At 32.4% G+C, this 23,474-nt stretch overlaps 1 protein-coding gene and 1 long non-coding RNA gene across 12 annotated transcripts; one reads left to right on the top strand and one right to left on the bottom strand.

The window, feature by feature from the left end:
* The first annotated feature begins 3,900 nt into the window (after positions 1-3,900).
* Positions 3,901-4,245, top strand: LOC107494554 (extensin-like). The gene has a single exon (XM_016115601.1). The coding sequence runs from the start codon at positions 3,901-3,903 to the stop codon at positions 4,243-4,245; it is 345 nt and encodes a 114-aa protein (XP_015971087.1).
* A 7,681-nt stretch (positions 4,246-11,926) lies between these two features.
* Positions 11,927-16,709, bottom strand: LOC110272758 (uncharacterized). Of its 11 annotated transcripts, none has more exons than XR_008010386.1 (10): positions 16,403-16,709; positions 15,827-16,009; positions 14,694-14,788; positions 14,067-14,169; positions 13,891-13,977; positions 13,639-13,727; positions 13,167-13,247; positions 12,806-12,953; positions 12,527-12,614; positions 11,927-12,118 (listed from the first exon to the last, which is right to left on the bottom strand). It is a non-coding gene; the product is annotated as an uncharacterized LOC110272758 (long non-coding RNA). The 11 variants fall into 11 exon arrangements; XR_008010383.1 differs by having other exon boundaries at positions 13,167-13,459; XR_008010388.1 differs by lacking the exon at positions 13,167-13,247 and adding an exon at positions 14,326-14,467 and having other exon boundaries at positions 14,090-14,169.
* Positions 16,710-23,474: the final 6,765 nt, after the last annotated feature.

The following is a 23,474-nucleotide window of genomic DNA, read 5'->3' on the forward strand; positions in this document are numbered from 1 at the left end:
CATTAGAAAATAATTATTTTAATTGCAAGAAATTTGGTCAGTCATATTCACAATGTTTCATTGAAAAAAAATTGTAGGTAACCAAATTTACAATGTTGTGTGTGATTTCAATGCCTTGGGCAACCAAGATAGATTAACTTCAAAGGATCCAAATTAATTTAGATACCTAAGGTTACTTGAAGTTTTTCATGCGAATTTGCCTAGCATCCAAGAACAAAAGGGATATGTGGTACTTGGATGGTGGATGCTCAAGGCACATGATTGAAAGGTCAACTTTCTTCATCAAACTAAACAAGTATGATGGAAGTTTTGTGACCTTTGGAGATGACGAAAAAAGTAAAATAGTTGTTGTAGGAAAAGTGGATAATAAACACTCTACTTTTATTGATGATGTCTTTTTGGTAAATGGCTTGAGGCACAATCTTTTGAGTATAAGTCAACTTTGTGATCTAGGATATTTAGTGATTTTCAAAAGACTTGAATGCTGTGTGGTGAATGAAAAGACCAATGAAGTGCTTTTTGTTGCTAAGCGTTGTAATAATGTGTATGGACTTACCCTTGATGAACTAAAGGATCAAAATGTAGCTTCTTTTCATTCTAAAGAATCTGAAAAGTGGCTATGACACAAGAGATTGGGTCATGCAAGTATGTTTCAAATAAACAAACTTGTCAAGAAGGGTTTAGTAAGAGGTATTCCTGTGATAAAGTTTGACAAAGACATCACTTGTGATGCTTGCCAAATGGAAAAACAAACAAAAAGTTCATTTAAATCAAAGGAAGACATCTCTACTAAAAGGTCACTTAAATTGCTACATATTGATTTATTTGGTACAGCAAGAACTCAAATCCTAGGTGGTAAACATTATAGTTTAGTGATTGTGGATGACTATTCTAGGTTTGGTTGGGTTTTATTTCTTGCACACAAAAATGAAACCTTTTCGGCCTTTGAAATCTTTTGCAAGAAAATTCAAAATGAAAAGGAATTAAGGATCTCTTCTATAAGAAGTGATCATGAAACCAAATTTGAAAATCATTTATTTGAATCCTTTTGTGAGGAATTTGGAATATCTCACAACTTCTCTTGTACAAGGACACCACAACAAAATGGTGTTGTGGAAAGAAGAAATAGAAGCATTCAAGAAATGACAAGAGCTATGTTTTGTGAGAGCAATGTTCCAAAATTCCTTTGGGTTGAAGCGGTTAACATAGCTTGCCACATTTTGAATAGAATCATCATAAGGAAATTTTTGAAGGAAATTTTTGAAGAAAACTCTTTATGAACTTTGGAAAGGTTACCCACCAAACTTGGATTACTTGCACATCTTTGGATGCAAATGTTTTGTTCTTAATAACAAAGATAATTTAGGAAAATTTGATCCAAAGACGTATCAGTGTTTATTTAATTTGTAGGATATTTCACAACTAGTAAAACATATAGAGTTTATCATCAAGATGCTAGGATAATTGAGGAGTCCAGACATGTTACATTTTGTGATACTAACTTAGTGCAAAGTGTTTTGGAAGATTATGATGCAGGGAATCAAGCTCAAAAGGATGATGAGACTGGACAAAATCATGAAAATGAAAATTCTGGACAAGCTGAACCAGAAATTGCAGCTGCTGAAAATCAATCAAGAGACAATTTCATTTTATCTCATGAATTTGAAGGAAATCCTGAAACCAGCAGCTCCCTAAATCCCTTGGTGACTGAATCTGCCTCAAAGTACACCAGACCTCGTGAATAGAGATTCTTGAAGAATTATCCTAAGGAATTTGTCATTGGGGACGTCTCTCATGGTGTTAAAACTCGGTGTTCAACTAGAAAGGCAAGTGAAGAGTCGAATGTTGTTCTTCTTTCTCAAATGGAACCTCAGAATGTCAAGGAAGCCCTTGATGACCCTTCTTGGGTAAAGGCAATGGAGGATGAGCTTCTTGAGTTTGAGAAGAACTAAGTTTGGAAATTGGTTCCAAGGCCAAATGGAAAGAAAGTGACCGACACCAAGTGGATATTTCGGAACAAGCTAGGAGAGGATGGTAGCATTGCAAGAAACAAAGCAAGGCTGGTGGCACAAGGATATGACCAAGAAAAAGGAATAGAATTTGATGAATCCTTTGCCTCTGTTGCCCGAATGGAAGCCATGAGACTTCTCTTAGCTTATGCTGTCTTTTGTGGTTTTAAATTATATCAAATAGATGTGAGATATGCATTCTTAAATGGTGTGATAGATAGGGAAGTGTATGTGGAGCAGCCACCAGGTTTTGAAAATAAAGAATTTTTCAACCATGTTTTCAAATTATCAAAAGTTCTCTATGGTTTGAGACAAGCTCCTAGAGCTTGGTATGAGAAACTTAGCACTTTCCTTTTGAAAAATGGTTTTCAAAGAGACACCACAGACATAACTCTATTTATCAAGAATTCTAATGATTCTTTCATTCTAGTCCAAATATATGTTGATGACATTATTTTTGGATCAGCCAATGAATCCCTTTGTATTGAATTTGAAAAACTCATGACAAGTGAGTTTGACATGAGTATGATGGATGAACTTAATTTTTTTCTTGGGCTACAAATTAAACAAACTGAAAATGGTATTTTCATTCATCAAGAGAAGTATGCCAAGGAACTAGTTAAGAAATTTGGTATGGAAAATGCCAAACCTTTGGGAATTCCCATGCACCCTAACTCAAAATTAGACAAGGGAGAAACTGAGAAAGATGTAGACGAGACTATGTATAGAGGAATGAATGGCTCTCTTATGTACTTAACTTCCTCTAGACCTGATATTGTGCAAAGTGTTGGAATGTGTTCAAGATTCCAATCTAAACCAAAAGAGTCTCATCTTTCTGCAGTTAAGAGAATCATTAGATATGTTCATGGCACATCTAATTTTGATCTTTGGTATCCTAAGATTGATGATTTTTCTGCAGTTGGTTATTGTGATGCAGATTTTGTCGGTGATAAAGTTAATAGAAGGAGCACATCAGGCTCATGTTGCTTCCTTGGAAAGTCCTTGAATGTTTGGTCAAGTAAGAAGCAGCCAACAGTGGCTTTATCCACTGTAGAAGCTGAGTATATAGCTACGTCTTCATGTTGTTCTCAGCTCATGTGGTTAAAAACATAGCTTGCTGATTATGAATTAAATGCTGAAAATATTTTCTTGTTGTGTGATAATATGAGTGCCATTAATATTTCTAAAAATTCAGTTTTGCACTCTATGACTAAACATATTGAAGTGAAATTTCACTCAATAAGAGAACATGTTCAAAAAGGGATATTAGCATTCAATTTGTTAAATCAGAGGAGCAATTATCTGATATTTTCACTAAACCGCTAGCTGAGGACAGATTTTGCATGCTTAGGACTAGTCTAGGGATTTTAAACCATGATTCATTGTTTGAAAATTGCTGAGGTGTTTGTTGGAGTTTTTATCTTATAAACAGGTATGAGAAAATTCTGGGCAAATGAAGAACCCTCTCTCTAAACAGTGATCTCAGGCCTTATTGCAAATGCAAAGTCATTTGGGCCAACCTCAAAAATAAGATCATTAGTAGTCCAACATGTTTCTTTAAACCCAACCATCTCTGGGCCCAATATGAATGCTATATGATTTTTTGTTGGCTTATTTGTTTTAGTTTTTTTCTTTTTGTCTTTAAGCCCAAAGGTTTCAAATTTTAAAATTTAATTTCCTTTCTGATTTTAAATAAAATAAAATCTTTATCTTTATGATGTCAAGTCCCTTCAAGTCAAATCAAAGGTGATGCAGTTGCATGGTTTAAGAAAATTTCTTTTGGGTACGGTTACCAATACTTCTTCTTCTCCCTCCATAACTCCTCCAACCCTTCGGTTTCTCCCCACTACCTTTACTGCTTATCTTCCTTCAAAAATCTGAAACCAACCAAATGAGGAAGAAAACCATATCTCAAAAGCCTCCTCGTGGAAAAATCTTCAAGCTTCCTGCAAAGCAAAAACCTTCCACTCGCTCTCAAGACCGAACCTTCACTCCTTCTCCCTCTCCTCCTACCTCACCTCCTCGGTCTGATCCCATGACTCGCACTAAAAACCCATCAAGGTTTCCTCCTTCAGCCAAGCAGACGCCACCACCGAAGGAACCTCCATCTAAACCTGGTTCGTCGAAGCCGAGTTCATCGAAAGGGAAATGCCCAGCTGCAACCGAACCTTCCTCTGAGCCCACTCAACCTAAGATAATGTCTGTTCCCTTGCGTTCTCAGAGAGGAAAACCTTGACTCCCTCTTAATTAGTTAGAGAACCAGATATTGATCCCTTTGCACATAAATCCCATTTCATGACATCTCACTCCAACTATAACCCTTATAGATTTAAGTCTGCCATGAATAATGACTTTTATGAAGGAGTTATTAAGTACTGTACCCTGTGTCCCTCTTTTCTTGCTGATTTACCAAATTTGAAAAAGAAAGGTTTTCCTTTTGTTAAAAATTTAGAATTTCTGGACTAGAATCATCTCTTTTACATCAAAAATCCTGTTTACCCACTTTTGGTCAAAGAGTTTTATGCTAACATGACATATCATGAGGGAAGTGTGCATTCTTATGTCAATGGCCGAGACATTGTTTTAAATAATAAAACAATCAGTAATTCATTGAAATATAATGATGTTGGAGCTTGTGCTTATGCTTCTGTTAAGTGTGATGAAGAAGTTGGTATCTCTTTCAATGATGCTTTGCCTCATATCTGTGAACATGTTTCTCTAATTGATGGCATCACTCCTACTCATAAAGCCCTGGGTTATGAACGTACTCAGTTTCACCGTATTGTTAATCACATGATACTTCCTAAGAGTGGTTTATATCAAAGGGTATCTTATACTGTCACTCTTGTTTTGTATGCCCTACTCACTAAAACAGAAATTTCTTTTTCTTATTTGATGGTTAGATACATGTTTGACTCTGTTAGAAGTGAGAAAGATAAAGCCATTCCTTATAGCATATTTTTAACTTGTATTTTTGAGCATTTTGGTGTTGACTTGTCTAATGAGGATTATGAAAATAGACATTCATATCTAAAAGGGAGTGGTTCAGTGAAACAGCATAAAGGACCTACTCGCTTTGAGAGGGTGGTTCTAGATGATGAAGATGATGAGTTCATTCCTGAGGATTCTCCTCCTCCTTCTACTGAAGGCACTTCCATCTCCATAGGACAAAAATATGCTCTATTTAATGTTGTTCGAGATGTAGTCCAAGAGTTTGTCTTGCAATCCAATCATATGATTGCCATGAGTAAGGAACAAAGAAAGCTAGCAAGCAAGCATGAGAATTTCCTCCGAAAATCAAGAGATAGAGTGGTTATCTTCATGAAGTTCATTGACAATCTTCAACAAGATGAAGATCATGCCACTGATGCTGAGAAGGAAGCTAATTCAGAGGGAACTAGTTCAGATGCCTAGATTTGTCTTATGATGCTGCTGTTGTCTGCTCACTTTTGTCTCATGAAAACTATTTCTTTTGTCACTTTTGAACTTCTTTCCGTTATTTCGGGTTACTGTAATACTTTAACTACTACTGCATTTACTTTAAACTAATTTGGTGTTTTTAGACCGTGCATTAAGACTTTCTTGCAGGTTTTAAGGTGCGAATTTTATTTGATCTTGCCTACTTTCCACCGTTGATGACAAAAGGGGGAGTAGTAGCATGTTGTGAATTTTTAGTAGCTGTGCTGTGCATATTTGCTGTGATTTTTTACTGCTACTATTATTCTTTTTGCATGAGAATTTGATTTGCAAATCTTGCTACTGCTGTGAGTTTTTGGCATAAGATTTGGAACTTGCTTTTATGTTATGTTGATGTTAGTCTTAATGCTCTGTTTTGGTTAAAGCATGATCAATTTCTAAAATGGTCTTTTTTGTTAAAAGTGATGACATGACATGTTGAATACAGGGCTGGATTTGTGTTGCTAGTTGTTTAAACTCTCTTAGTCAAGTTGAATTATGTGTAGCTCTTTATTGTGCTCTCTATAAGTATAATGTAAACAGGAACAAAAAGGAGAGCATAAATCTAGGGGGAGCTACTCTTGAAAAGGAAAAGGGGAGCAACACAAAAGCAAGTAACATCATTCACATGGAAGTTTCTTAACTTTATTAAAATTCAATTTCTTTTGATTAATGTTTAATTATGTTTGTCATCAAGGGGGAGATTGTTGATATAAGAAATTAAATAATATTATTGATGATGACAAATATTAGATTATTGGGCTAACTACCCAATTAGTTTTGATTCTTTTGGTTGAGTGATGCAGGCCAAAATTAATATATAACAGCAGCCCAATACGAATCAAGCTGAATCTATTCTAGTGTGCCACAAAAATAATAGAAGCCCAAAGGTGATGAATAGAAAGCAAATGGGCTGAACTTGAAAAGAACCCAACCCAAGCCCGATTTAATATCACTCAAAGCTGATTCCTCTAATTTGCTTTCACCAAAAGCAACGTTCACCTTTTTTCCTCTTGGTCAGAAATAAGAGAAGTGAGAGAGAGCTTAGTTCCTAAGCTATTCACATAAGAAGAAAGAAAGAGAAGGTTAAACAAGAAAGGTTGAGGTCTAATAAACCAAATCAAACCAAATCAAGCTAAGGCAGAGGTCAAAGGTAATAGATTTTCTCTTGCATGCATATTGCTTTATTCTCCTCTTCCCTAACTCTCTGCCAATACGAATTGGGACACATGGAGAAGATGATCTATGTTCTACATTGCTGTGCATCTACGATTAAGTGTGTCTTGGAGACCAAGTAGTGTTTCAATGGCTAAGATCTGGGTTTACCATTAAAAATATTTATTTCTGCTGTCCTGTGGCTTTCGGTCAACAAAGGAGGTCAGAACCAAAGTTCCTAGTTTGAGGAAAAATGGAAGACAGTGAAAAAGGTGAGTTGGTAAAGCACACAGTTCAAGGATTGACCTAGGATGGAGCAACTCAGCAACATGCAAGGAGATACAAAAGAAGATTTCTAATCATTCATAAGCCAAGGAGAGATAACCAGTGTTTTGAGCTTTATGTTCTGAGAAGAGTTCTTTGAAAAAGTTCATGAATCTGGACAATGCTTCCTAGTCAAAGGAGCATTCCGCCAGAATGAGGAACTAAATTAGAGGCAAGCAAATCTGGTTTATCATATAGCAAAGAGGCTGTTGAAGTATCAATCTCCTTCATGTTTTACAGATATTAATTTACTTTTCAATGTTTATCTTTCTGTAATTTATTGAGGTAAAAGGCTGAATGAGTGAGTCATTGAAAGAGCCTAAGAGTAGAAAGAGATAGAGAGATACACATGAGTGAAAAGTCTAGAGTTATTTCAGATTTCTTTAGGTTGAGTCGGTATCTTGTATCTTGTACCTGTGAGGTATCCCTTTCTTAGTTGGGTTAGCACTAAGAGTGAAGAGTTAGGTATTAGTATACCTAAGTCAAGTTAGGTTAGAACTTGAGTATGAAAGGATTGTGTCAATCCTGTGAAATTAGTGTACATAATACTTTAACTATAGTAAAAATTTTACCACTATTGTGGTGGAAACTGGACGTAGGATTCGTTGCACATGGCAACCGAACCAGGATACATGATGGTGTCAGCTTCTCTCTTCCCTGCTCTGTTCTGTTTTCTGATATTCATGAGACAAAATAAAATTGTCTCATAAATTTTTTGCTGCTGAGTTCAAACAGATTCAGATTGCAAGTTTGTTTTAAAAGGGTTATTTTATTAAAGCAAAAGAAGGTCATAGATTCAATCCCCCTTCTCTAAGCCTTCTACAACCTTCAAAGGATGTGAATTCCAATCCTCCATTCTACCTTTTAAATAACAAATGATAACATCATTTGAACTAGCATTATCAATTATGATGCTAAAGACTTTACTTATTTTCCAAATTAAAAGATATTTTTTTTATCTTCCTACCAATTGTTTCATCTTTATGATTCTTGATAAGACAAAAGTTAAGAATTCTCTTTTGCATCTTTCAATCTTGATCAATAAAATGTACAGTGAGGCAAAGATAATTTAGATTGTGTACAGAAGTTCAACAATTAGTGGTCAAACACACACTTTGATTTGAATTTTTAAAGACACTATTTAACTTATGTTTTTCATTCATGAACAAGTTCCAACAATCCCTAACAACTGATATCCTACCCAGAATATGGAGTTTTGACTGCAAAACACTCATAAAATAACAATATGGTGAGATTGAGTGAGAGTGAAGAGTGAAGAGATCGAAGGGTTCTTTAGATTAGGGTTTGTGTATGTTTGGGAGAAGGGGAATGAAGTGTGTGCAGCGCTGTGGGAAAAGGTAAGGGAGTAGAGTAACTGAGTAAGGGTATTATTATTATTATTATTATTATTATTATTATTATTATTATTATTATTATTATTATTATTATTATATGCGGTTCGATTTGGTTCGATTGTGCAGAGTAGAATCGCAAACTGAACTGAACCACAATAAAATCGATCCAAAACTCAAAAAATATCCAAAATTGAGTGGTTTGTTTTGATTTTTGGTTTGAATCGGTCCAATTTTATGATTTTTTTGGACCAGTTTAGATCTGAACACCCTTACTCTTCACTGTTAACTTTTGACACAGTTTCTTATTAAATTGTTATACAAGTGAAAATTTTGAGTTTGGTTTATGGTACAACGAATTATATAAATTTAAAATAAAAAATGTTATTGATACACCAAAATCAGTCACTAATGCATTTGTGTATAAATATATATGGTTTAATTTATTTTTAATGTGTATTTAAATTTTAATATGTATTTTATACTAGTAACTAACTTTAAAGACTAATTTTAATGTACATATAACATAGTCTAAATATTTTAATTAAGTTAACTTAATTAATAAATATATTGTCATTTTATAAATTATTTTCTTATATAAACGGTATATGTATATTTTTTGGTGACTAAACGATATATGTATATACCTATTTAGTTGTCAATACCACATGAAATCATTTTTAGAACTATTATAAGCCTTTTATAAAGTTTGAAAATTGTTATTGAACACATTACATTTGCAACGATTATTTTAGAACTATTTTGTTGTAAGTATTTTTATAAACGGTGATTTTTGTCGATACCCAACTAATTTGAGGGTATTACATACCCTTCTTATATATTCCAATTAATTGGTGACAAGTGTATTCATTAATTTCAATCAGTAAATGAATTTTTAATTTTTAAAAATTAAAAATAATAAATTTAATACATGTATTAAATACTTTATATATACATATCTTAATACACTGTACATACGTTTAACTTTGGTTAAATCAAATCACCATACGTGGTAAATCTTAAATAAATTATTTAAAAGAAAAAAAAAAAAAAGAATTATAATTGGGCCGTTGCATATGCTGCTAGAGAAAGAGGGAAGAACATAGAAGTCTAATCTTTTTCATCTAATTTCGTCTTCTTCTCTTTTCTATATTCACAGAAAAAATTTGTTTTCGTCTTCTTTCCTCTCCTTCACTCTCAGGATATACCTTCTTTTTCCTCCTTCTAATCTTCGAAAGTTATCGATCTGGTTGATGTAACCGAGAACAATACATCGTTCTTCATTTCAAAGTCGTCAATTTTATTGTTGGAACCCAGAACAATCGATCTTCTTTTTACCGTAGCAATACTATTTCAATTTTATTCAGTAGCAATACTATTTCATTAATTTACAATTACTAAAACAAAGAGTACTAGAAAAAAAAGTAATAGTAACAATTCTTAATAATTGTACAACATAGATACAGGTTATAGCTCATATAAAAGGTTGGGTATTGATGATTATAATCTCTTATTTATAATTTATTAGTTTATACTTGATTATATAGATGTGATGTTCATTTTGAGCAGTTGAACAAATCAATAAAAATTGGTACACAAATTTACTAGAAACAGAGCAATTAATTTGAAGCATTTTGTAATATTTACTTGTATAAAATTTTCTTTGAATATATGGGTTCAAATTAGTTATGTAATAGTGGTCATTGTTGAGTTAAAATTATTGTAAATGTGATCTTTTGTAATTATTTGTTAATAATCCTACAACATACATAGGTTATAGCTCATATATAATTTCAATAATTGATGATTATAAGCGCTTGTTTATGAATTCTTAGTTTATACTTGATTTTATAGGTACAAAATAAAATTAGTTCATTTTTAATATTATACAAATTAATTAAAAATAGAAGAACTAGCTAACATATTTCATGATATATAGCTCTTTAGATTATAATTACCCTAAAAACATATATTATCAAATCTAAATATACTAGTTCAGATTAGTTATTGTGAGATGCTGTATGAAATAAGAGGTCTTATTATTTTTTTAGGTACTAACTAGAAGTTATGTATAAATAAGAACTGGCTCGTGTACTAAACTAATATTGAGCAATATAGTTTTTAATGGAAAGTTTTGAAAAATCTAAGCTGCTGTTTTATAACTTTGAAAACTAAATATTGCTTAAAACTATCGTCATGAACTTATAACACAACTTAAAATTAATTAATACATAAGTGTGTTATTCAAATTTTTCTTATGTATATCTACATTTGTTTACTATTAGTTAATAATTTTTTTATTACATTGACTAATTGTATATTATTATTTATTGTGATAATATTTTTTTTACTATCCAAATTTCCTTACATGCAATTGAATAGTATTGTGCTCATACATTTTTTTATATATTTTTTGTTAATAATAGACTTACAGCACAAGTATGGGTAGCGTTCACAAAAATTCAACAAAGAATTCTATCGAATTTGATGATTTGAGTTTTGAGTATAGTGGTTCAAGTGAAGAAAATGATATAAATATATCTCAAAAAAAGAGTACAATAGATGAAGCTATGAAAATGGTTGATCGTGGAGATATATATGGTGAAGTTAAGAAGAAGTTAATTGAGTTGACCAAGGATGACATTTGGGGTATTGAGCATGATAGTGTAGAGCAGTGCGTTCAATTCTACAAAAATTATGCCAAGGTACATAGTTTTGTTGCAAGGTATGATGAAAAGGGTTATGGTTTCAACGGCAACCTTAACATGAGACAAATAGTTTGTAATAGAGAGGGTACACTGAGAAAAAAGTATCTAGAGATGGAGAATAGAAAAAGATACCATAGGCCGATAGCACGTGTAATATGTCAAGCCAGAATTAGATTTCACTAAGATATGAAATTGAGGAAGTAAAAAATCACTGCATTTGAAGAGACTCACAATCATGACCTTATCCCACTACAACATTTTTAAGTTGAGACAACATTTAAAAAGTGTTGTCTAAAAGCTGATAAAAGGTTGCTTTTTATCTATGGCAACACTTTTGGACCTAAGGTAGCGTTTTTGGACGGCGTTGCATATGCGGCCGTTGCCTTAGATCAAGGCAACACTTTTTGGCTTCAAAAGGTTGCTTTTGAGGGCAACACTTGGTCAGTGTTGTCTTTGGTTGAAAAACAACAACACTTCAAATGTGTGTTTGAGACAACACTTTGCAGTGTTGTATTTTCTGTTATATTTTGTCGACTACTAAAAAGTGTTGCTTATTTGTAATAAAATACAACCCTTTTACGCGTTGCTTATAAGTTTGAATTTGCAATCCTTTGAAGTGTTGCCTATTAGTTTTGAATATGCAATCTTTACAAGTGTTGTATTTTTTTTGGGATATGCAACCTATACAAGTGTTGCTTTTTCTTTTGGATATGCAACTATATAAGTGTTGTCTAATATTCAAAATGTGCAACTAATAGAAGAGTTGTCTTTTGAGCAAAAATAAAAGTTACTTTTGTAATAAAAATACAAAAAAATAAAATTTACAATAAAATTTTTGTTCATACATATGTAATGATTTTAATTAATAAATAAATTTGTGCACAACAGAAAAAATTTATAAAAGAGACAAAATAACTAATAATAAAGTAAAAATTAAAATAGATATTAAAAGGTTCAATTAGTATTTCAAATACGTGTTCATCAATAATTCTTGACAAAATAATAAAATTTTTATCTAACAATACATAACAAAATAGTAATTAATATTTGTAAAAAAGATGTCAATCTACTTGCATATTTTATATCCATGCTTGACTTGTCCCATATGCTAAATCTGCAAATAATAAACAACAAAAAATAAGTAACTTATTATTAAAACTAAAAAATTATAATAATAGAATTTTTTTATGATATTAAATACATAGATATAAAAGTAATAAATAGCTTGCCTCAGATTTGACTCATGCAAGACACAAAATCACTAAATACCAAATACATAAATTACTAAATTAAAACAGATTTGATGTGTGAGGAAAGAATAGAAAACAGAAAAGAAGCTTTAAGATTCTGCTATGTGCAAAGAGAGATCTCAATCTTCTATTTTTGCCACTGACTAAACTAACTTCTATATAAATATGGAGCTAACTAACAAAGAGATATATTACAAATTTAAACTTCATAATAACTCGGTATATTCAAGGTTTTTTTGCAGAAGAAAAAAGAACCAGAAGCTAACCATTACCTCGTCAGTTGCATCTTCCCTTTCAGATGCATCGCTTTTAACAGCTTCACAGCTCTCATCCTTTTCCTTTGTTTTCATGTTCTTCATCCTGGTTATTTAACCAAAGCATGGTGTCACTTTGTACGAATAAAGCAACAATCTTATATCAATATTGAAAAACACAGAAATGAACAACTCAGATGAGCAGAAAAAACACAGGCAAGCTGCTCGACTGTTTCTATACTAAATATTAGATGTATTCATTATTTAAATTTAATTTCTAAAATATAGTTAACATACTGAGAAGTTCACACATATCTACTTTTCACCATCTATTATGTCAAAATTATCCTTTTTATATATCTGAAGAAGGATTGATTCATTCAGGTCTTTCACCGAGTCAACTTCACTATGAGTTTATTTCAGCCTCTGCTCCACCTTCAATGAACTGCACATAAATTTGAAGAACATTAAGAAACAATCAAAAGCATGACAAATTGACACTCATGCGTATAAATAAATTAAATTGAACTAATCAATAAAATTTCAAATATAATTCAGTACCTCAAAAACATAATTAAATAGAAAAATAATTCTAAACTATTCACAATAATACATAACATATAAAAATATATATATACGGGCTGGATCAAATACTCACTTATCAATAAATGGTTTGCTAAGGTCCCTATTAAGATTCCCTGAGCCGAGGCATGGATTAATGCATTGGACGTAGTATCAACTATTCATATTCATAGTCAGTAGTATATATTGGCACATAGGACATATCTAGAATGTTTCTTTCTTTTTGGAGATTAGAAAATTGAAAACAAAACCTTCAACTTATCGAAAACAATCAAATGCTCCAAAACAAACATAGTTTAGTGTCTTGGGTAGTTTTAGCATCAATTGCTATAACTCTTGCCTTCTGAGAACTAAAGTGGTGATCACCAGCTGTGAATGAAGGACACAGATGATTATTTTATAAGAATGAGACAAATGACAGGACACAAACTCATGATGACAAAAATGAATGTCATATAGATTAAGAGCTAGATCATTTTCCAATAAAAAGAACCAAGAAATGCAGAGTACAAAACCATAGTCTTGTTTCCTTGTATCAAATCAAGTACCTTTATAAAGTTTTTAGTCCATACTTAAGACCCTTGGAACTTGAATATACGGCTCCTCGTAGCTTGGAACGGCACCAATCATCACATCCCTGTAAACCAACACATTTGAATCAACAGTTTTTCAACTATGTCCAATTGAAACATAATGATTAATGGATAACTTCATTTTCACATGTGCTCAAATGTTAGAATCACTAGACTATTATCAAAATACAAAAAATGCAGGTATATAATAATGTATATAACAGATACCGTAGCATAATCATTGGCTATAAGATGAGCCGAAAGCAATCCTCCAAGAACTCTGATTGTCGTCTCAAACAAAGAAACAGTTTTGTTCTGTAACAGACCAAAAAGTAATTAAATTCATCCTTAACTCCAAATTGAGTACAGAAACTTAAAATTCAGCTGCTTAGCCATTCACTCACAATATCAAAGCGAATATTTTTACCAATCCATTCAACGGAAGCGGCAAAGCGGTCATGGTCACCGAGTATAGCCAAAGTGTCCAAAGAATCAATCTAATAGCACCTATCACAATTATCATCAAAATTATCTTATAATTAATGAATGAATTAATTAATTTTGGTGATTTTACTTAAATAATATAATTTAGTAAAGCCACTAGCAGCAATTAAGTAATGGGGCATATTCCTAATAAATTTAAAAAATTATGAAGAGGCCTACTCCTTGTAAGTTCCCATCATTTCCAATTCTAAATCATTGGTATTCCTGTAAATTGGAACCTCCATTAAACCAAATCATAGAAGCTTTCACCTAAGGTTTGAAGCTCTATGAACAACGATAGGGTTTTGCTAATATCAACAATCTGCCAAAATTCAAATAAAAAATCACTAAAGCATCACATTTTTCACAATTGCAACAATTCAATTGGCTCCACATTTATGTTTTGATCACTAACATGAATTCAAGTATACTGAGAGTTGAAGAACTTGGCAAGAAACTCTCCTGAACTTTGCTGAATATATCCATCTCTTCCTCCAAAAAAAATAAGTTACTTACATCCTGAAGCATCAAATAAAAAGAATAGCTACCTCTTGGCATTCTATAAAGCCTGTGCTGTCCAAATCATAGAGCTTAAATGAAACTGCAAGAGAATTGCAAAGCCTGTGCTGTCCAAATTATAGATCTGCATGTAGTAAAATTCTAATGTCAAAAGGACATGCAATTAATTGAAATGACTAGTACTTGGAGATATCATGAAAAACAATGAAATTTATTACTAAGTAGCAACTAGCGAAGACAAAAACACTGATTTCTATATGAAAATTTAAACATAGAAATGCATGTGCTTTTATATCTAAACAAATACTGACCTCTAACTAAATGGGGAGATTACAATGCAGTGATAAGGTACCCAGGTTTTTTAATTACACTTAATTCAAATGGACTTCCCCCCTTAAACTAAATCAATAAGGCACAAACACACATATGATATATAACGAACATAAATACAAAGTTATGCAATGGACGTCTGTATTGTGTATAGTTCATCAAAGTTGTGGAGGCACATGTGCAATGTGTAGCTTAGCTTTATGAACCATTTTTAGGTTAATTTCCATTAACATACATGGCTTACTTCTCGCCCCAATCTGTCCATACATATTATTTAATAGTAGATGAATCACATGCCCACTAATTAATGTTTTAAATTAAATAATTACAATTACTAATGGCTTAAATTAAAGGAGTATCTATCTATGCATGTGCAATCTCAGGAAGAGTAAAAAACAAATGCAGGCACGAAACATTCTGATTTGTACCAATACCTTATATTTAAATGGGAGACACAATTTAGCTAAAAAAGGAAACAGAACAAGACTCGACCCTACAACTACTCAGCTAATCAAATAATATATAGATTACAAAATACTAAACAACAGCATATATGTAAATTTCAAACTGATCAATGATCACATTAAGCAGCCTTCAGGTTGAAGTTAAATTATTTTTTATAAGTTAAAGTAGTAAAACAAGTTTTTCATTGAAATAGCTATTGCACACAAAATCCATCAAGCAGCCAAACCATTGTTTACAACTTTACAAGATAAAACCATTGAAATAGCTATTGCACTCAAAAACCATCAAATGTTTAAGCACTTGAGGTAGCTGTAGCCAAGACAAAGCTTCCAAGAATTTCCCAAATATTGTAGCTATGAAAGCAAACCTAATTTGCAAAGAGAGAAGCAGAAAAAAAGAAGTGAACGTAATTGGAAGCATGGCGAAAAACTTAGCGCTAACTCAATTGAACTGAAGAAATTCCCAGCCAACTCCAACATCTACAATAACAATGAATCCACTGTTAAATTCCCAAATTGAGATTCCACCAACAATAATTAAATTTCAATCCCTAAAATTGCCATCATTCAGTGATTAAAGCAGCAACAGATAAATATATCATAACAATGAAACATTGTAGCGATTTTACAAGACCAGAATTAATTAAGCAGTAGGCAATGAATAGATAGTGACGCGAGGAGGGACGAACCCAACGGCGAGGCGAGGCGAGCAGCGACGAACACGACAGAGACACCAACAGCGACGCCAGCAATGAGGAACACAGGCAATGACAAGGAAATCGAATAGAGAAGAGTAAATCGCGAGCAGTGACAAGAAATGCGAAGAGAAAAGAGTAAATCTCACATCAATCAAAATTCAAAGTGGTTGGAGTAGTTTTGTTATTTCAACAATTCAACCAAATTAACCACTAGTAAGTAAAATTTGAGAGAAATTTTTGTCATACCTGAGAAATTTGAGAGAAAGATGTGAACAACACCACGGCAGAGCAAAGTGAGTGTTTCAGAATGACACGAGCTGAAGATCGAACATGGCGGAGCAGAGCAGAACACGATGCGAGAAGAAGCACATGACACGAGCATAGTAGAATGCGATGCAAGCATAACACGACGTGAGCAGAGCAGTGAAGAACACCACGACGGCGAGAGAGAGGAACGCATAATGCGAGTCAATATCGTGAAATTGGGGAAATTGAGCTAGGGTTGCGGTGAGGATTTTGATTCTAAAATGGTATGAATTGAGTTGTGTTTCTAAGTGTACTTGACATGTTAGTAAGGAAGGTGATGAATTAATTATTGCTCTGTTTCCTTTCTTGTTTTTGGTTTAGGAGGAAAAGTAAATTCTATTAAAATATTTGGAGGGAATTAAAATATGATGAAAAATATTTAAGCAACGCTTACCACCACAAGTTTATTATATATCTTTAAAGGCAACTCTTATAAAGTGTAATATATGAATATTATAAATGTTGTTTTTTTAATTCACTAAAGCAACGTTTTCTTATATGTTCTTTAAATTGATCAAAGAGAATACTTATTAATAAAGAGTTGTAATAGCCTTATTTTTTTGCAATAAATTTTAAGTGTTGTTTTTGACTATTATAAACAACATTTTTTAAGTGTTGTTTATAGCATATGTTGCAATAGCTTAAAAATGTTATAGTGTCCTAGCTAAATATATACAATTTGTCCCCACATATCGTGTAATGACAGAGGCTGACAAAGCACAAGCCAACAGTCTGCATGATTATGGTGTGAGAATTTGTCATATAATGAGGTTCATGTTAAAGCAAAAGGGAGAACCTGAAAAAATTGGTTTTACAAAGAAGGATTTGTATAATCATTTCGACAAATCAAAGCATGCTAAAGTGAAAGATGGTGATGCATATGCAGCATTGAATTACTTGATTTCTAAGGCCGATGAGGATCCATTGTTGCAAGAAAAATTTATTCTGAAAGATAATAAACTTGAAAATTTAGTATGGGCTGACAGGGCTAGCATAATTGATTTTCAATATTTTAGTGATGTACTAGCATTTGACATAACATACTAGAAGAATAAATATATATAACAAGCCATTGGTGTCTTCTCAGGAACTAACCATCACGGTCAGACATGCATATTTGGTTGTGGCTTGCTAGCATATGAGAAGCATGAGACATATGTATTAGTTTTGAAGATTTTTCTTAAAATAACAGGTAATAAACATCTAATAGCAGTGGTGACAGATAGTGATCTTGCAATGAGAGGAGCAATTAGAGAGGTGATGTCAAATGCAACGCACCGACTTTATGTGTGGCATTTACATCGCAATGCATGTGAAGCTATCAAAAATTCTGAGTTTCTTCATGGATTGAAGCACCTTATGTACGAAAATTTTTTTCCGGATGAGTTTGAAGATAAATGGCATCGCTTAGTATCAAAATTCAAGCTTTCTTAATAGTGGCTACCATTATTTGCACCGCCAACTACCATGGAATTAGATGACACTGAAATCATGGTTGCAACCTACATATTTGGAACAAATAAAGATAATGAGTTTGGGAGGTAACTTATTTTGAAAAAAAATATTATCTTTATACTTTGTCATCTTACGATTGTATTAGAAGAACAATGATAGATTATTATTTTTATATTTAATCAATTGTAGGCAAGAGATATTAGCAAAAGGATGCAAATTTGATGCAACTAGAGATTTTTTTTAACTTAATTCCAGAGGGTTGGATTGATCAAAATGTAAGTTATTTTAGTTGATTTAATTTTGGATACCAATCCAATCTCATGATTATTATCATTATCTAACCATGTCTAATATGCATTTAAATACTGGACGTATATGCTCATATGCTAAATGATGAGAAAAAGACTATTTCCAGAGTTTTAAGACATTGATATATGCCCACAGTCTTTTCGGTAAGCCACGTGTAACTTATAATAAATTTCTTTAATAAACATTTCAATAATTATCAATATTTATCACACTTGCATGTATAAGATAATATAAGTGCTCCAAATGCTTATATTATATAAATAAATTGAAATCTTTTGCACCAAAAGAAATATATAATTTTCATCCTCATTGTGTGCAATATTTATATGTAATATTAGTTTGCCAATTTAACATTGACAAAATTATATTCTTCACATTGTATAGCGAATGGCATTGTCGGAATTATACTAACTATAAATGATATAAATATGTCATTTTTTGTGCTAGTACTTTGTAATGCGACTTTTTTGGTGGTAGTTATCTATTGTTATAGAATCTTTCTATATATAAATTAAAATCTATAACAACAATATATATTTATATTTTGAAATATTAAATTTTCTTTCTTTGTAAGAATGAATTTTGTTATGACAGATTTTTTTATAGAATGTGTCAACAGTTTTTATCATTCAAAGAAATTTTTATTAATTAAAGACTATATAAAAATCAACAACAAATAAGGGTATGTTTACAAATTTTTAGTGTATATATCGCTTTAAATACATATAGCAAAGTAATCCCTAATTACATTATTTACAAAGAGAATTTCAACAGCAGTTGGCTTTTCAAACATTGCAAAACAATGCATTCTTTTCTTATACAACTAATTGAAGGAGTGACTAATTTTTAACAAATCAAATTTATAACTTCTTCATTACCTGCATGTCATGAAACTATCATTAAATAAAAATCAAAAAACCTCAAAGATATAATTTTGTATCACAAGTAATTACAAAAGATCACATCTACAATAATTTTAACTCAACAATGATCACTATTACATAACTAATTTAAACCCGTATGTTCAAAGCAAAATTTATACAAGTAAATATTACAAAATGCTTCAAATTAACTGCTTTGTTTCTGGTAAATTTGTGTACCAATCTTTATTGATTTGTTCAGCTGCTCAAAATGAACATCACATCTATGTAATCAAGTATAAACTAATAAATCATAAACAGGAGATTATAATCATCAATACCCAACATTTTATATGAGCTATAACATTTATCTATGTTGTACGATTATTAAGAATTGTTACTATTAATTTTTTTCTAGTACTCTTTGAAGTACTCTTTGTTTTGATAATTTTAAATTAATAAAATAGTATTACTACTGAAGGAGAAAAAGATGGAAAAAAAATCAAAGATAATAGGCTTCAAAATAGATGATGTAAATGATAAACAGTAACAAAGAATAAACACACTTGTACCAATTTTAATCAATGTAAAGAATGAATCAAGAGAAAAAAAAGAGAACAAAGAGTGACTTACTTGTAACAATTTGCAAATACTGAGAGCGTGACAGTATCTGGGTGACTTTGAATGGAAGAACGGTAAAAAGAAGATCGATTGTTCTGGTTCCAACAACAAAATTGACGATTTTGAATTGAAGAATGATGGATTGTTCTAAGTTACATCAACCAGATCGATGACTTTCGAAGATTAGAAAGAGGAAAAAGAAGGTATATCCTGAGAGTGAAGGAGAGGGAAGAAGATGAAAACGAATTTTTTCTGTGACTATAAAAAAGAGAAGAAGACAAAATTAGATGAAAATGATTAGGATTCTATGTTCTTCCCTCTTTCTCCAGCAGCATATACAACGGTCTAATTCTAATTCTTTTTTTTTTAAAATAATTTATTTAAGGTTTACCACGTATGGTGATTTGATTTAACCAGAGTTAAACGTATGTACAATTATTAAGATATGTATATTTAAAGTATTTAATACATGTATTAAATTTATTATTTTTAGTTTTTAAAAATTAAAAATTTATTTGCTAATTGAAATTAATGAATACACTTGTCATCAATTAATTGGAACATGTAAAAAAGATATGTAATACCCTCAAATTAGTTGGATATCGAAAAAATTACCTTTACTTGTTATATATATATTTTTTGTGACTATTGCACTCGTTATTTACTTATTTTAGTTCTGTTGGTTTCAAAATGTAACGATTTATATGCCCTTTATAAATGTAACGATTTATATGTCCTTCATAAATGTAACTTATTTCTTGCTAAATTATTGAACCATCAACCAAATTTTAGTGTTCAAGCTAAATTGTGGTTATAGGTGTTTCACGGACCTGACTTAGCTTCAATTTGAAAAAAAAAATGAGAATTGAATCAATTAAATTTTAACAGATTTAAAATTATTTGAATATAAGAATTTTTTTAATCAATTCAAATTAATCAAATATGAATTGGATCAGTTCGAACAATCGAATATCCGATTGAAAATAAAATTTAAAAAAATGAAAAGATTTTATGTAAATAATATATAATAGTAAAAAAAAACAAAACGTAATACATTATCAAATTATATTTAAATAAAATATCATAATTTGGATTAGAAGAAGATAAGTTGTCTATATACTATTATATATATTTTTGCAAATTAATATAAACTTAAGTGGGTAATGGAGTTAGTTTAAGTTCTCCGACCCCAAAATTAATATCCGAACCAATTAAAGTTAAGTTTAATCGAGTTCGATTTGATTGCTAACGATTTCTTATCGGATACAAAACTAGTATAATTGGATCAGATCAATTTTGAACGGATAATAAATTACCGGTATCCGTGAACACTTCTAATCATGACTATCTCCAATAAATTATAAAGTATCATGATATGATTTATGTCTTTATTATTGTTTCTTGTAAATCGTTCGGAAAATAATTTATGAATGGAACCAAAAATGGTGTTATGCAAGGTTATTGTAACATGGCGTGTTATCCCGAAATGTGGATCTGCCAAAAAAAGGCTCTGAAAAAACGCAACTTGCGTTTTATTCATGAACAAAAATGAAACCAATGCATGGATGGGACGTGTATCTGCTGCACACTGAAAAACGCAAGTTGCGTTTTATTCATGAACAGAAATGAAACCAATGCATGTATGGTACGTGTCTTGGTCAACCTGCAAGTTGCACTCCACAATCGCAACTTGCGATTGTCAGTGACCCTTCCTGCATGTTCGACGCGTGTTCGTTGAATGGGTTTGGAGAGGACTTTAAAAATACAAAGTTCCAAACGCAGATAGAGAGGAAGGAGAGTGTAACGAAGAGAGTTGAAGCTGCGGTAGAGGAGCATAGCAGTGTCGCCTGTGGGAGGAAGAAGAAGAAATAATAGGCTGGGTTTAAGTTTATGAATAAAAAAAATGGTTCGTGATTTTACGTTACCTGAAGAACACATTATTGAGTATTTGGATCATCCTCAATGGGTAATATAATTTTTTTTGAATTTTATGATAAATAAATATATTTATTTTTAATTTATTTTTTTTATTTGAACAGTGTTATTGTTATTATTACTGTTAGTTAGTAACAACATTATTATTATTATTATTATTATTATTGTTATTATTATTATTGGTGCTAAAAAAATTTTGATATTGGAACAAAAGGAATGATATACTTTAACATGGTAATTTTTGGTGTTTTTTAAAATTGTGGGAGTATACAAATCGGACCCTCCGATTTGTGTTTAAAAAGTTGAAAAAATCTAGAGTACACAAATCGGACCATGCGAATATAGTAGTAGTAGTAGTAGTAATAACCGGATTATTATTATTATTATTATTGTTGTTGTTGTTGTTGTTGTTGTTGTTGTTGTATTAGGATTAATATTATTGTGTTAGTTGTTGTTAATTTCAATGAATATTATCTTCTTTTTTTTTTGCAGAAGATAAAAAATTTGTTGCCTAGAAAACTTGATCCGCCGGATACCTTTAATGAGAGAGCTGCAGAGGCACTAGCATTAACTGTGTTTCAACACGTTTCGCGAATTGGTGAAATGAGAGGTCATTCTGTACTCTTAAGTGCCTTGGTGGAACGATGGAGGCCAAAAACCCACACGTTCCACCTTCCAGTGGGTGAAGTGACGGTGACGCTGGAAGACGTGATACATATACTTGGCCTCCAGGTTAACGGAGAACCAATCACGGGTAGATCGAATAGCAGCTACCAGTTTTTGGTGGATAACTGCGTCGCTTGTTTTGGTCGGCAACCGGGTCCGGACGATCACGTGTTGGGCAAGGTAAATCTCCATTGGGTCCGGTGGTGCAGAGACAGTGAACCGTGTGACACGCAGGAGTCTATTGATCGGTACGTCAGGGATCACATTTTCTGCGTGCGTGGTACAGTGGTGTTTCCAGATAAGTCCATCACGTCTTTAAACTCGAAGTTTTTGCCTCTACTTCGGGATTTTCATCAGATCTCACGATACAGTTGGGGGCAGCTAGTCTGGCACATCTATACAGATCGTTGTGTCGTGCATCGCGGTACAATTGTAAAGAGATGGATGGGTCACTGATTTTGCTTTTTGTTTGGGCGTGGGAGCGTATGCCGTTCATGGCCCCTATACCGCGCAATCAGCTTCTTGATATTGGTGTTCCACTTGCGCGACGGTATTGTACTTTACTGTTATTATTATTATTATTATTATTGTTGTTGTTGTTGTTGTTGTTGTTGTTGTTGTTGTTGTTGTTGTTGTTGTTGAGGTCATCCTACTTGTGCTTAGGTGGAGTCATTGGCGCCGGCATACAAGATACACACAGAGGTCTACGGCGCAGTTTAGGCGAGGACTCGATGACATGGGAGTCAACGATGTAAGTTTTAACCATTTAGGTTAGCGTCTTTGTTAAGAAAAATAATGTTACTAATAGGTCTCGTGGTTATTGGTGTGCAGTTTACATGGCGGCTGTATATCGAAGTGGATGTTCCGATCGACCTCGGCCTAAATTTGTTTATGTGCTCCACGAAGTCGCTATTAGTTTCGTTCGAATGTATAGAATGGTACCCGACAGATCGAGTTCGTCGACAATTTGGGTTGCAGCAGCTTCCACCAGACCCAGCATTTCAGATCGGTAGTGCTCATTGTAGGCGTTTGAGCGGTGCCCAGCATCATGACTGGAGAGACCAGACCAAGGAATGGCTTGACATGTGGCGTTCTGGCCGCTATGATACACTGTAGGTAGGGGAGGAGATTGTCGACTTCCATCCCCTCCCATTGTACTATGACTG

Source organism: Arachis duranensis, chromosome 6 (genome assembly GCF_000817695.3).
Source record: "Arachis duranensis cultivar V14167 chromosome 6, aradu.V14167.gnm2.J7QH, whole genome shotgun sequence".
In the NCBI taxonomy this organism is placed as follows: domain Eukaryota; kingdom Viridiplantae; phylum Streptophyta; class Magnoliopsida; order Fabales; family Fabaceae; genus Arachis; species Arachis duranensis.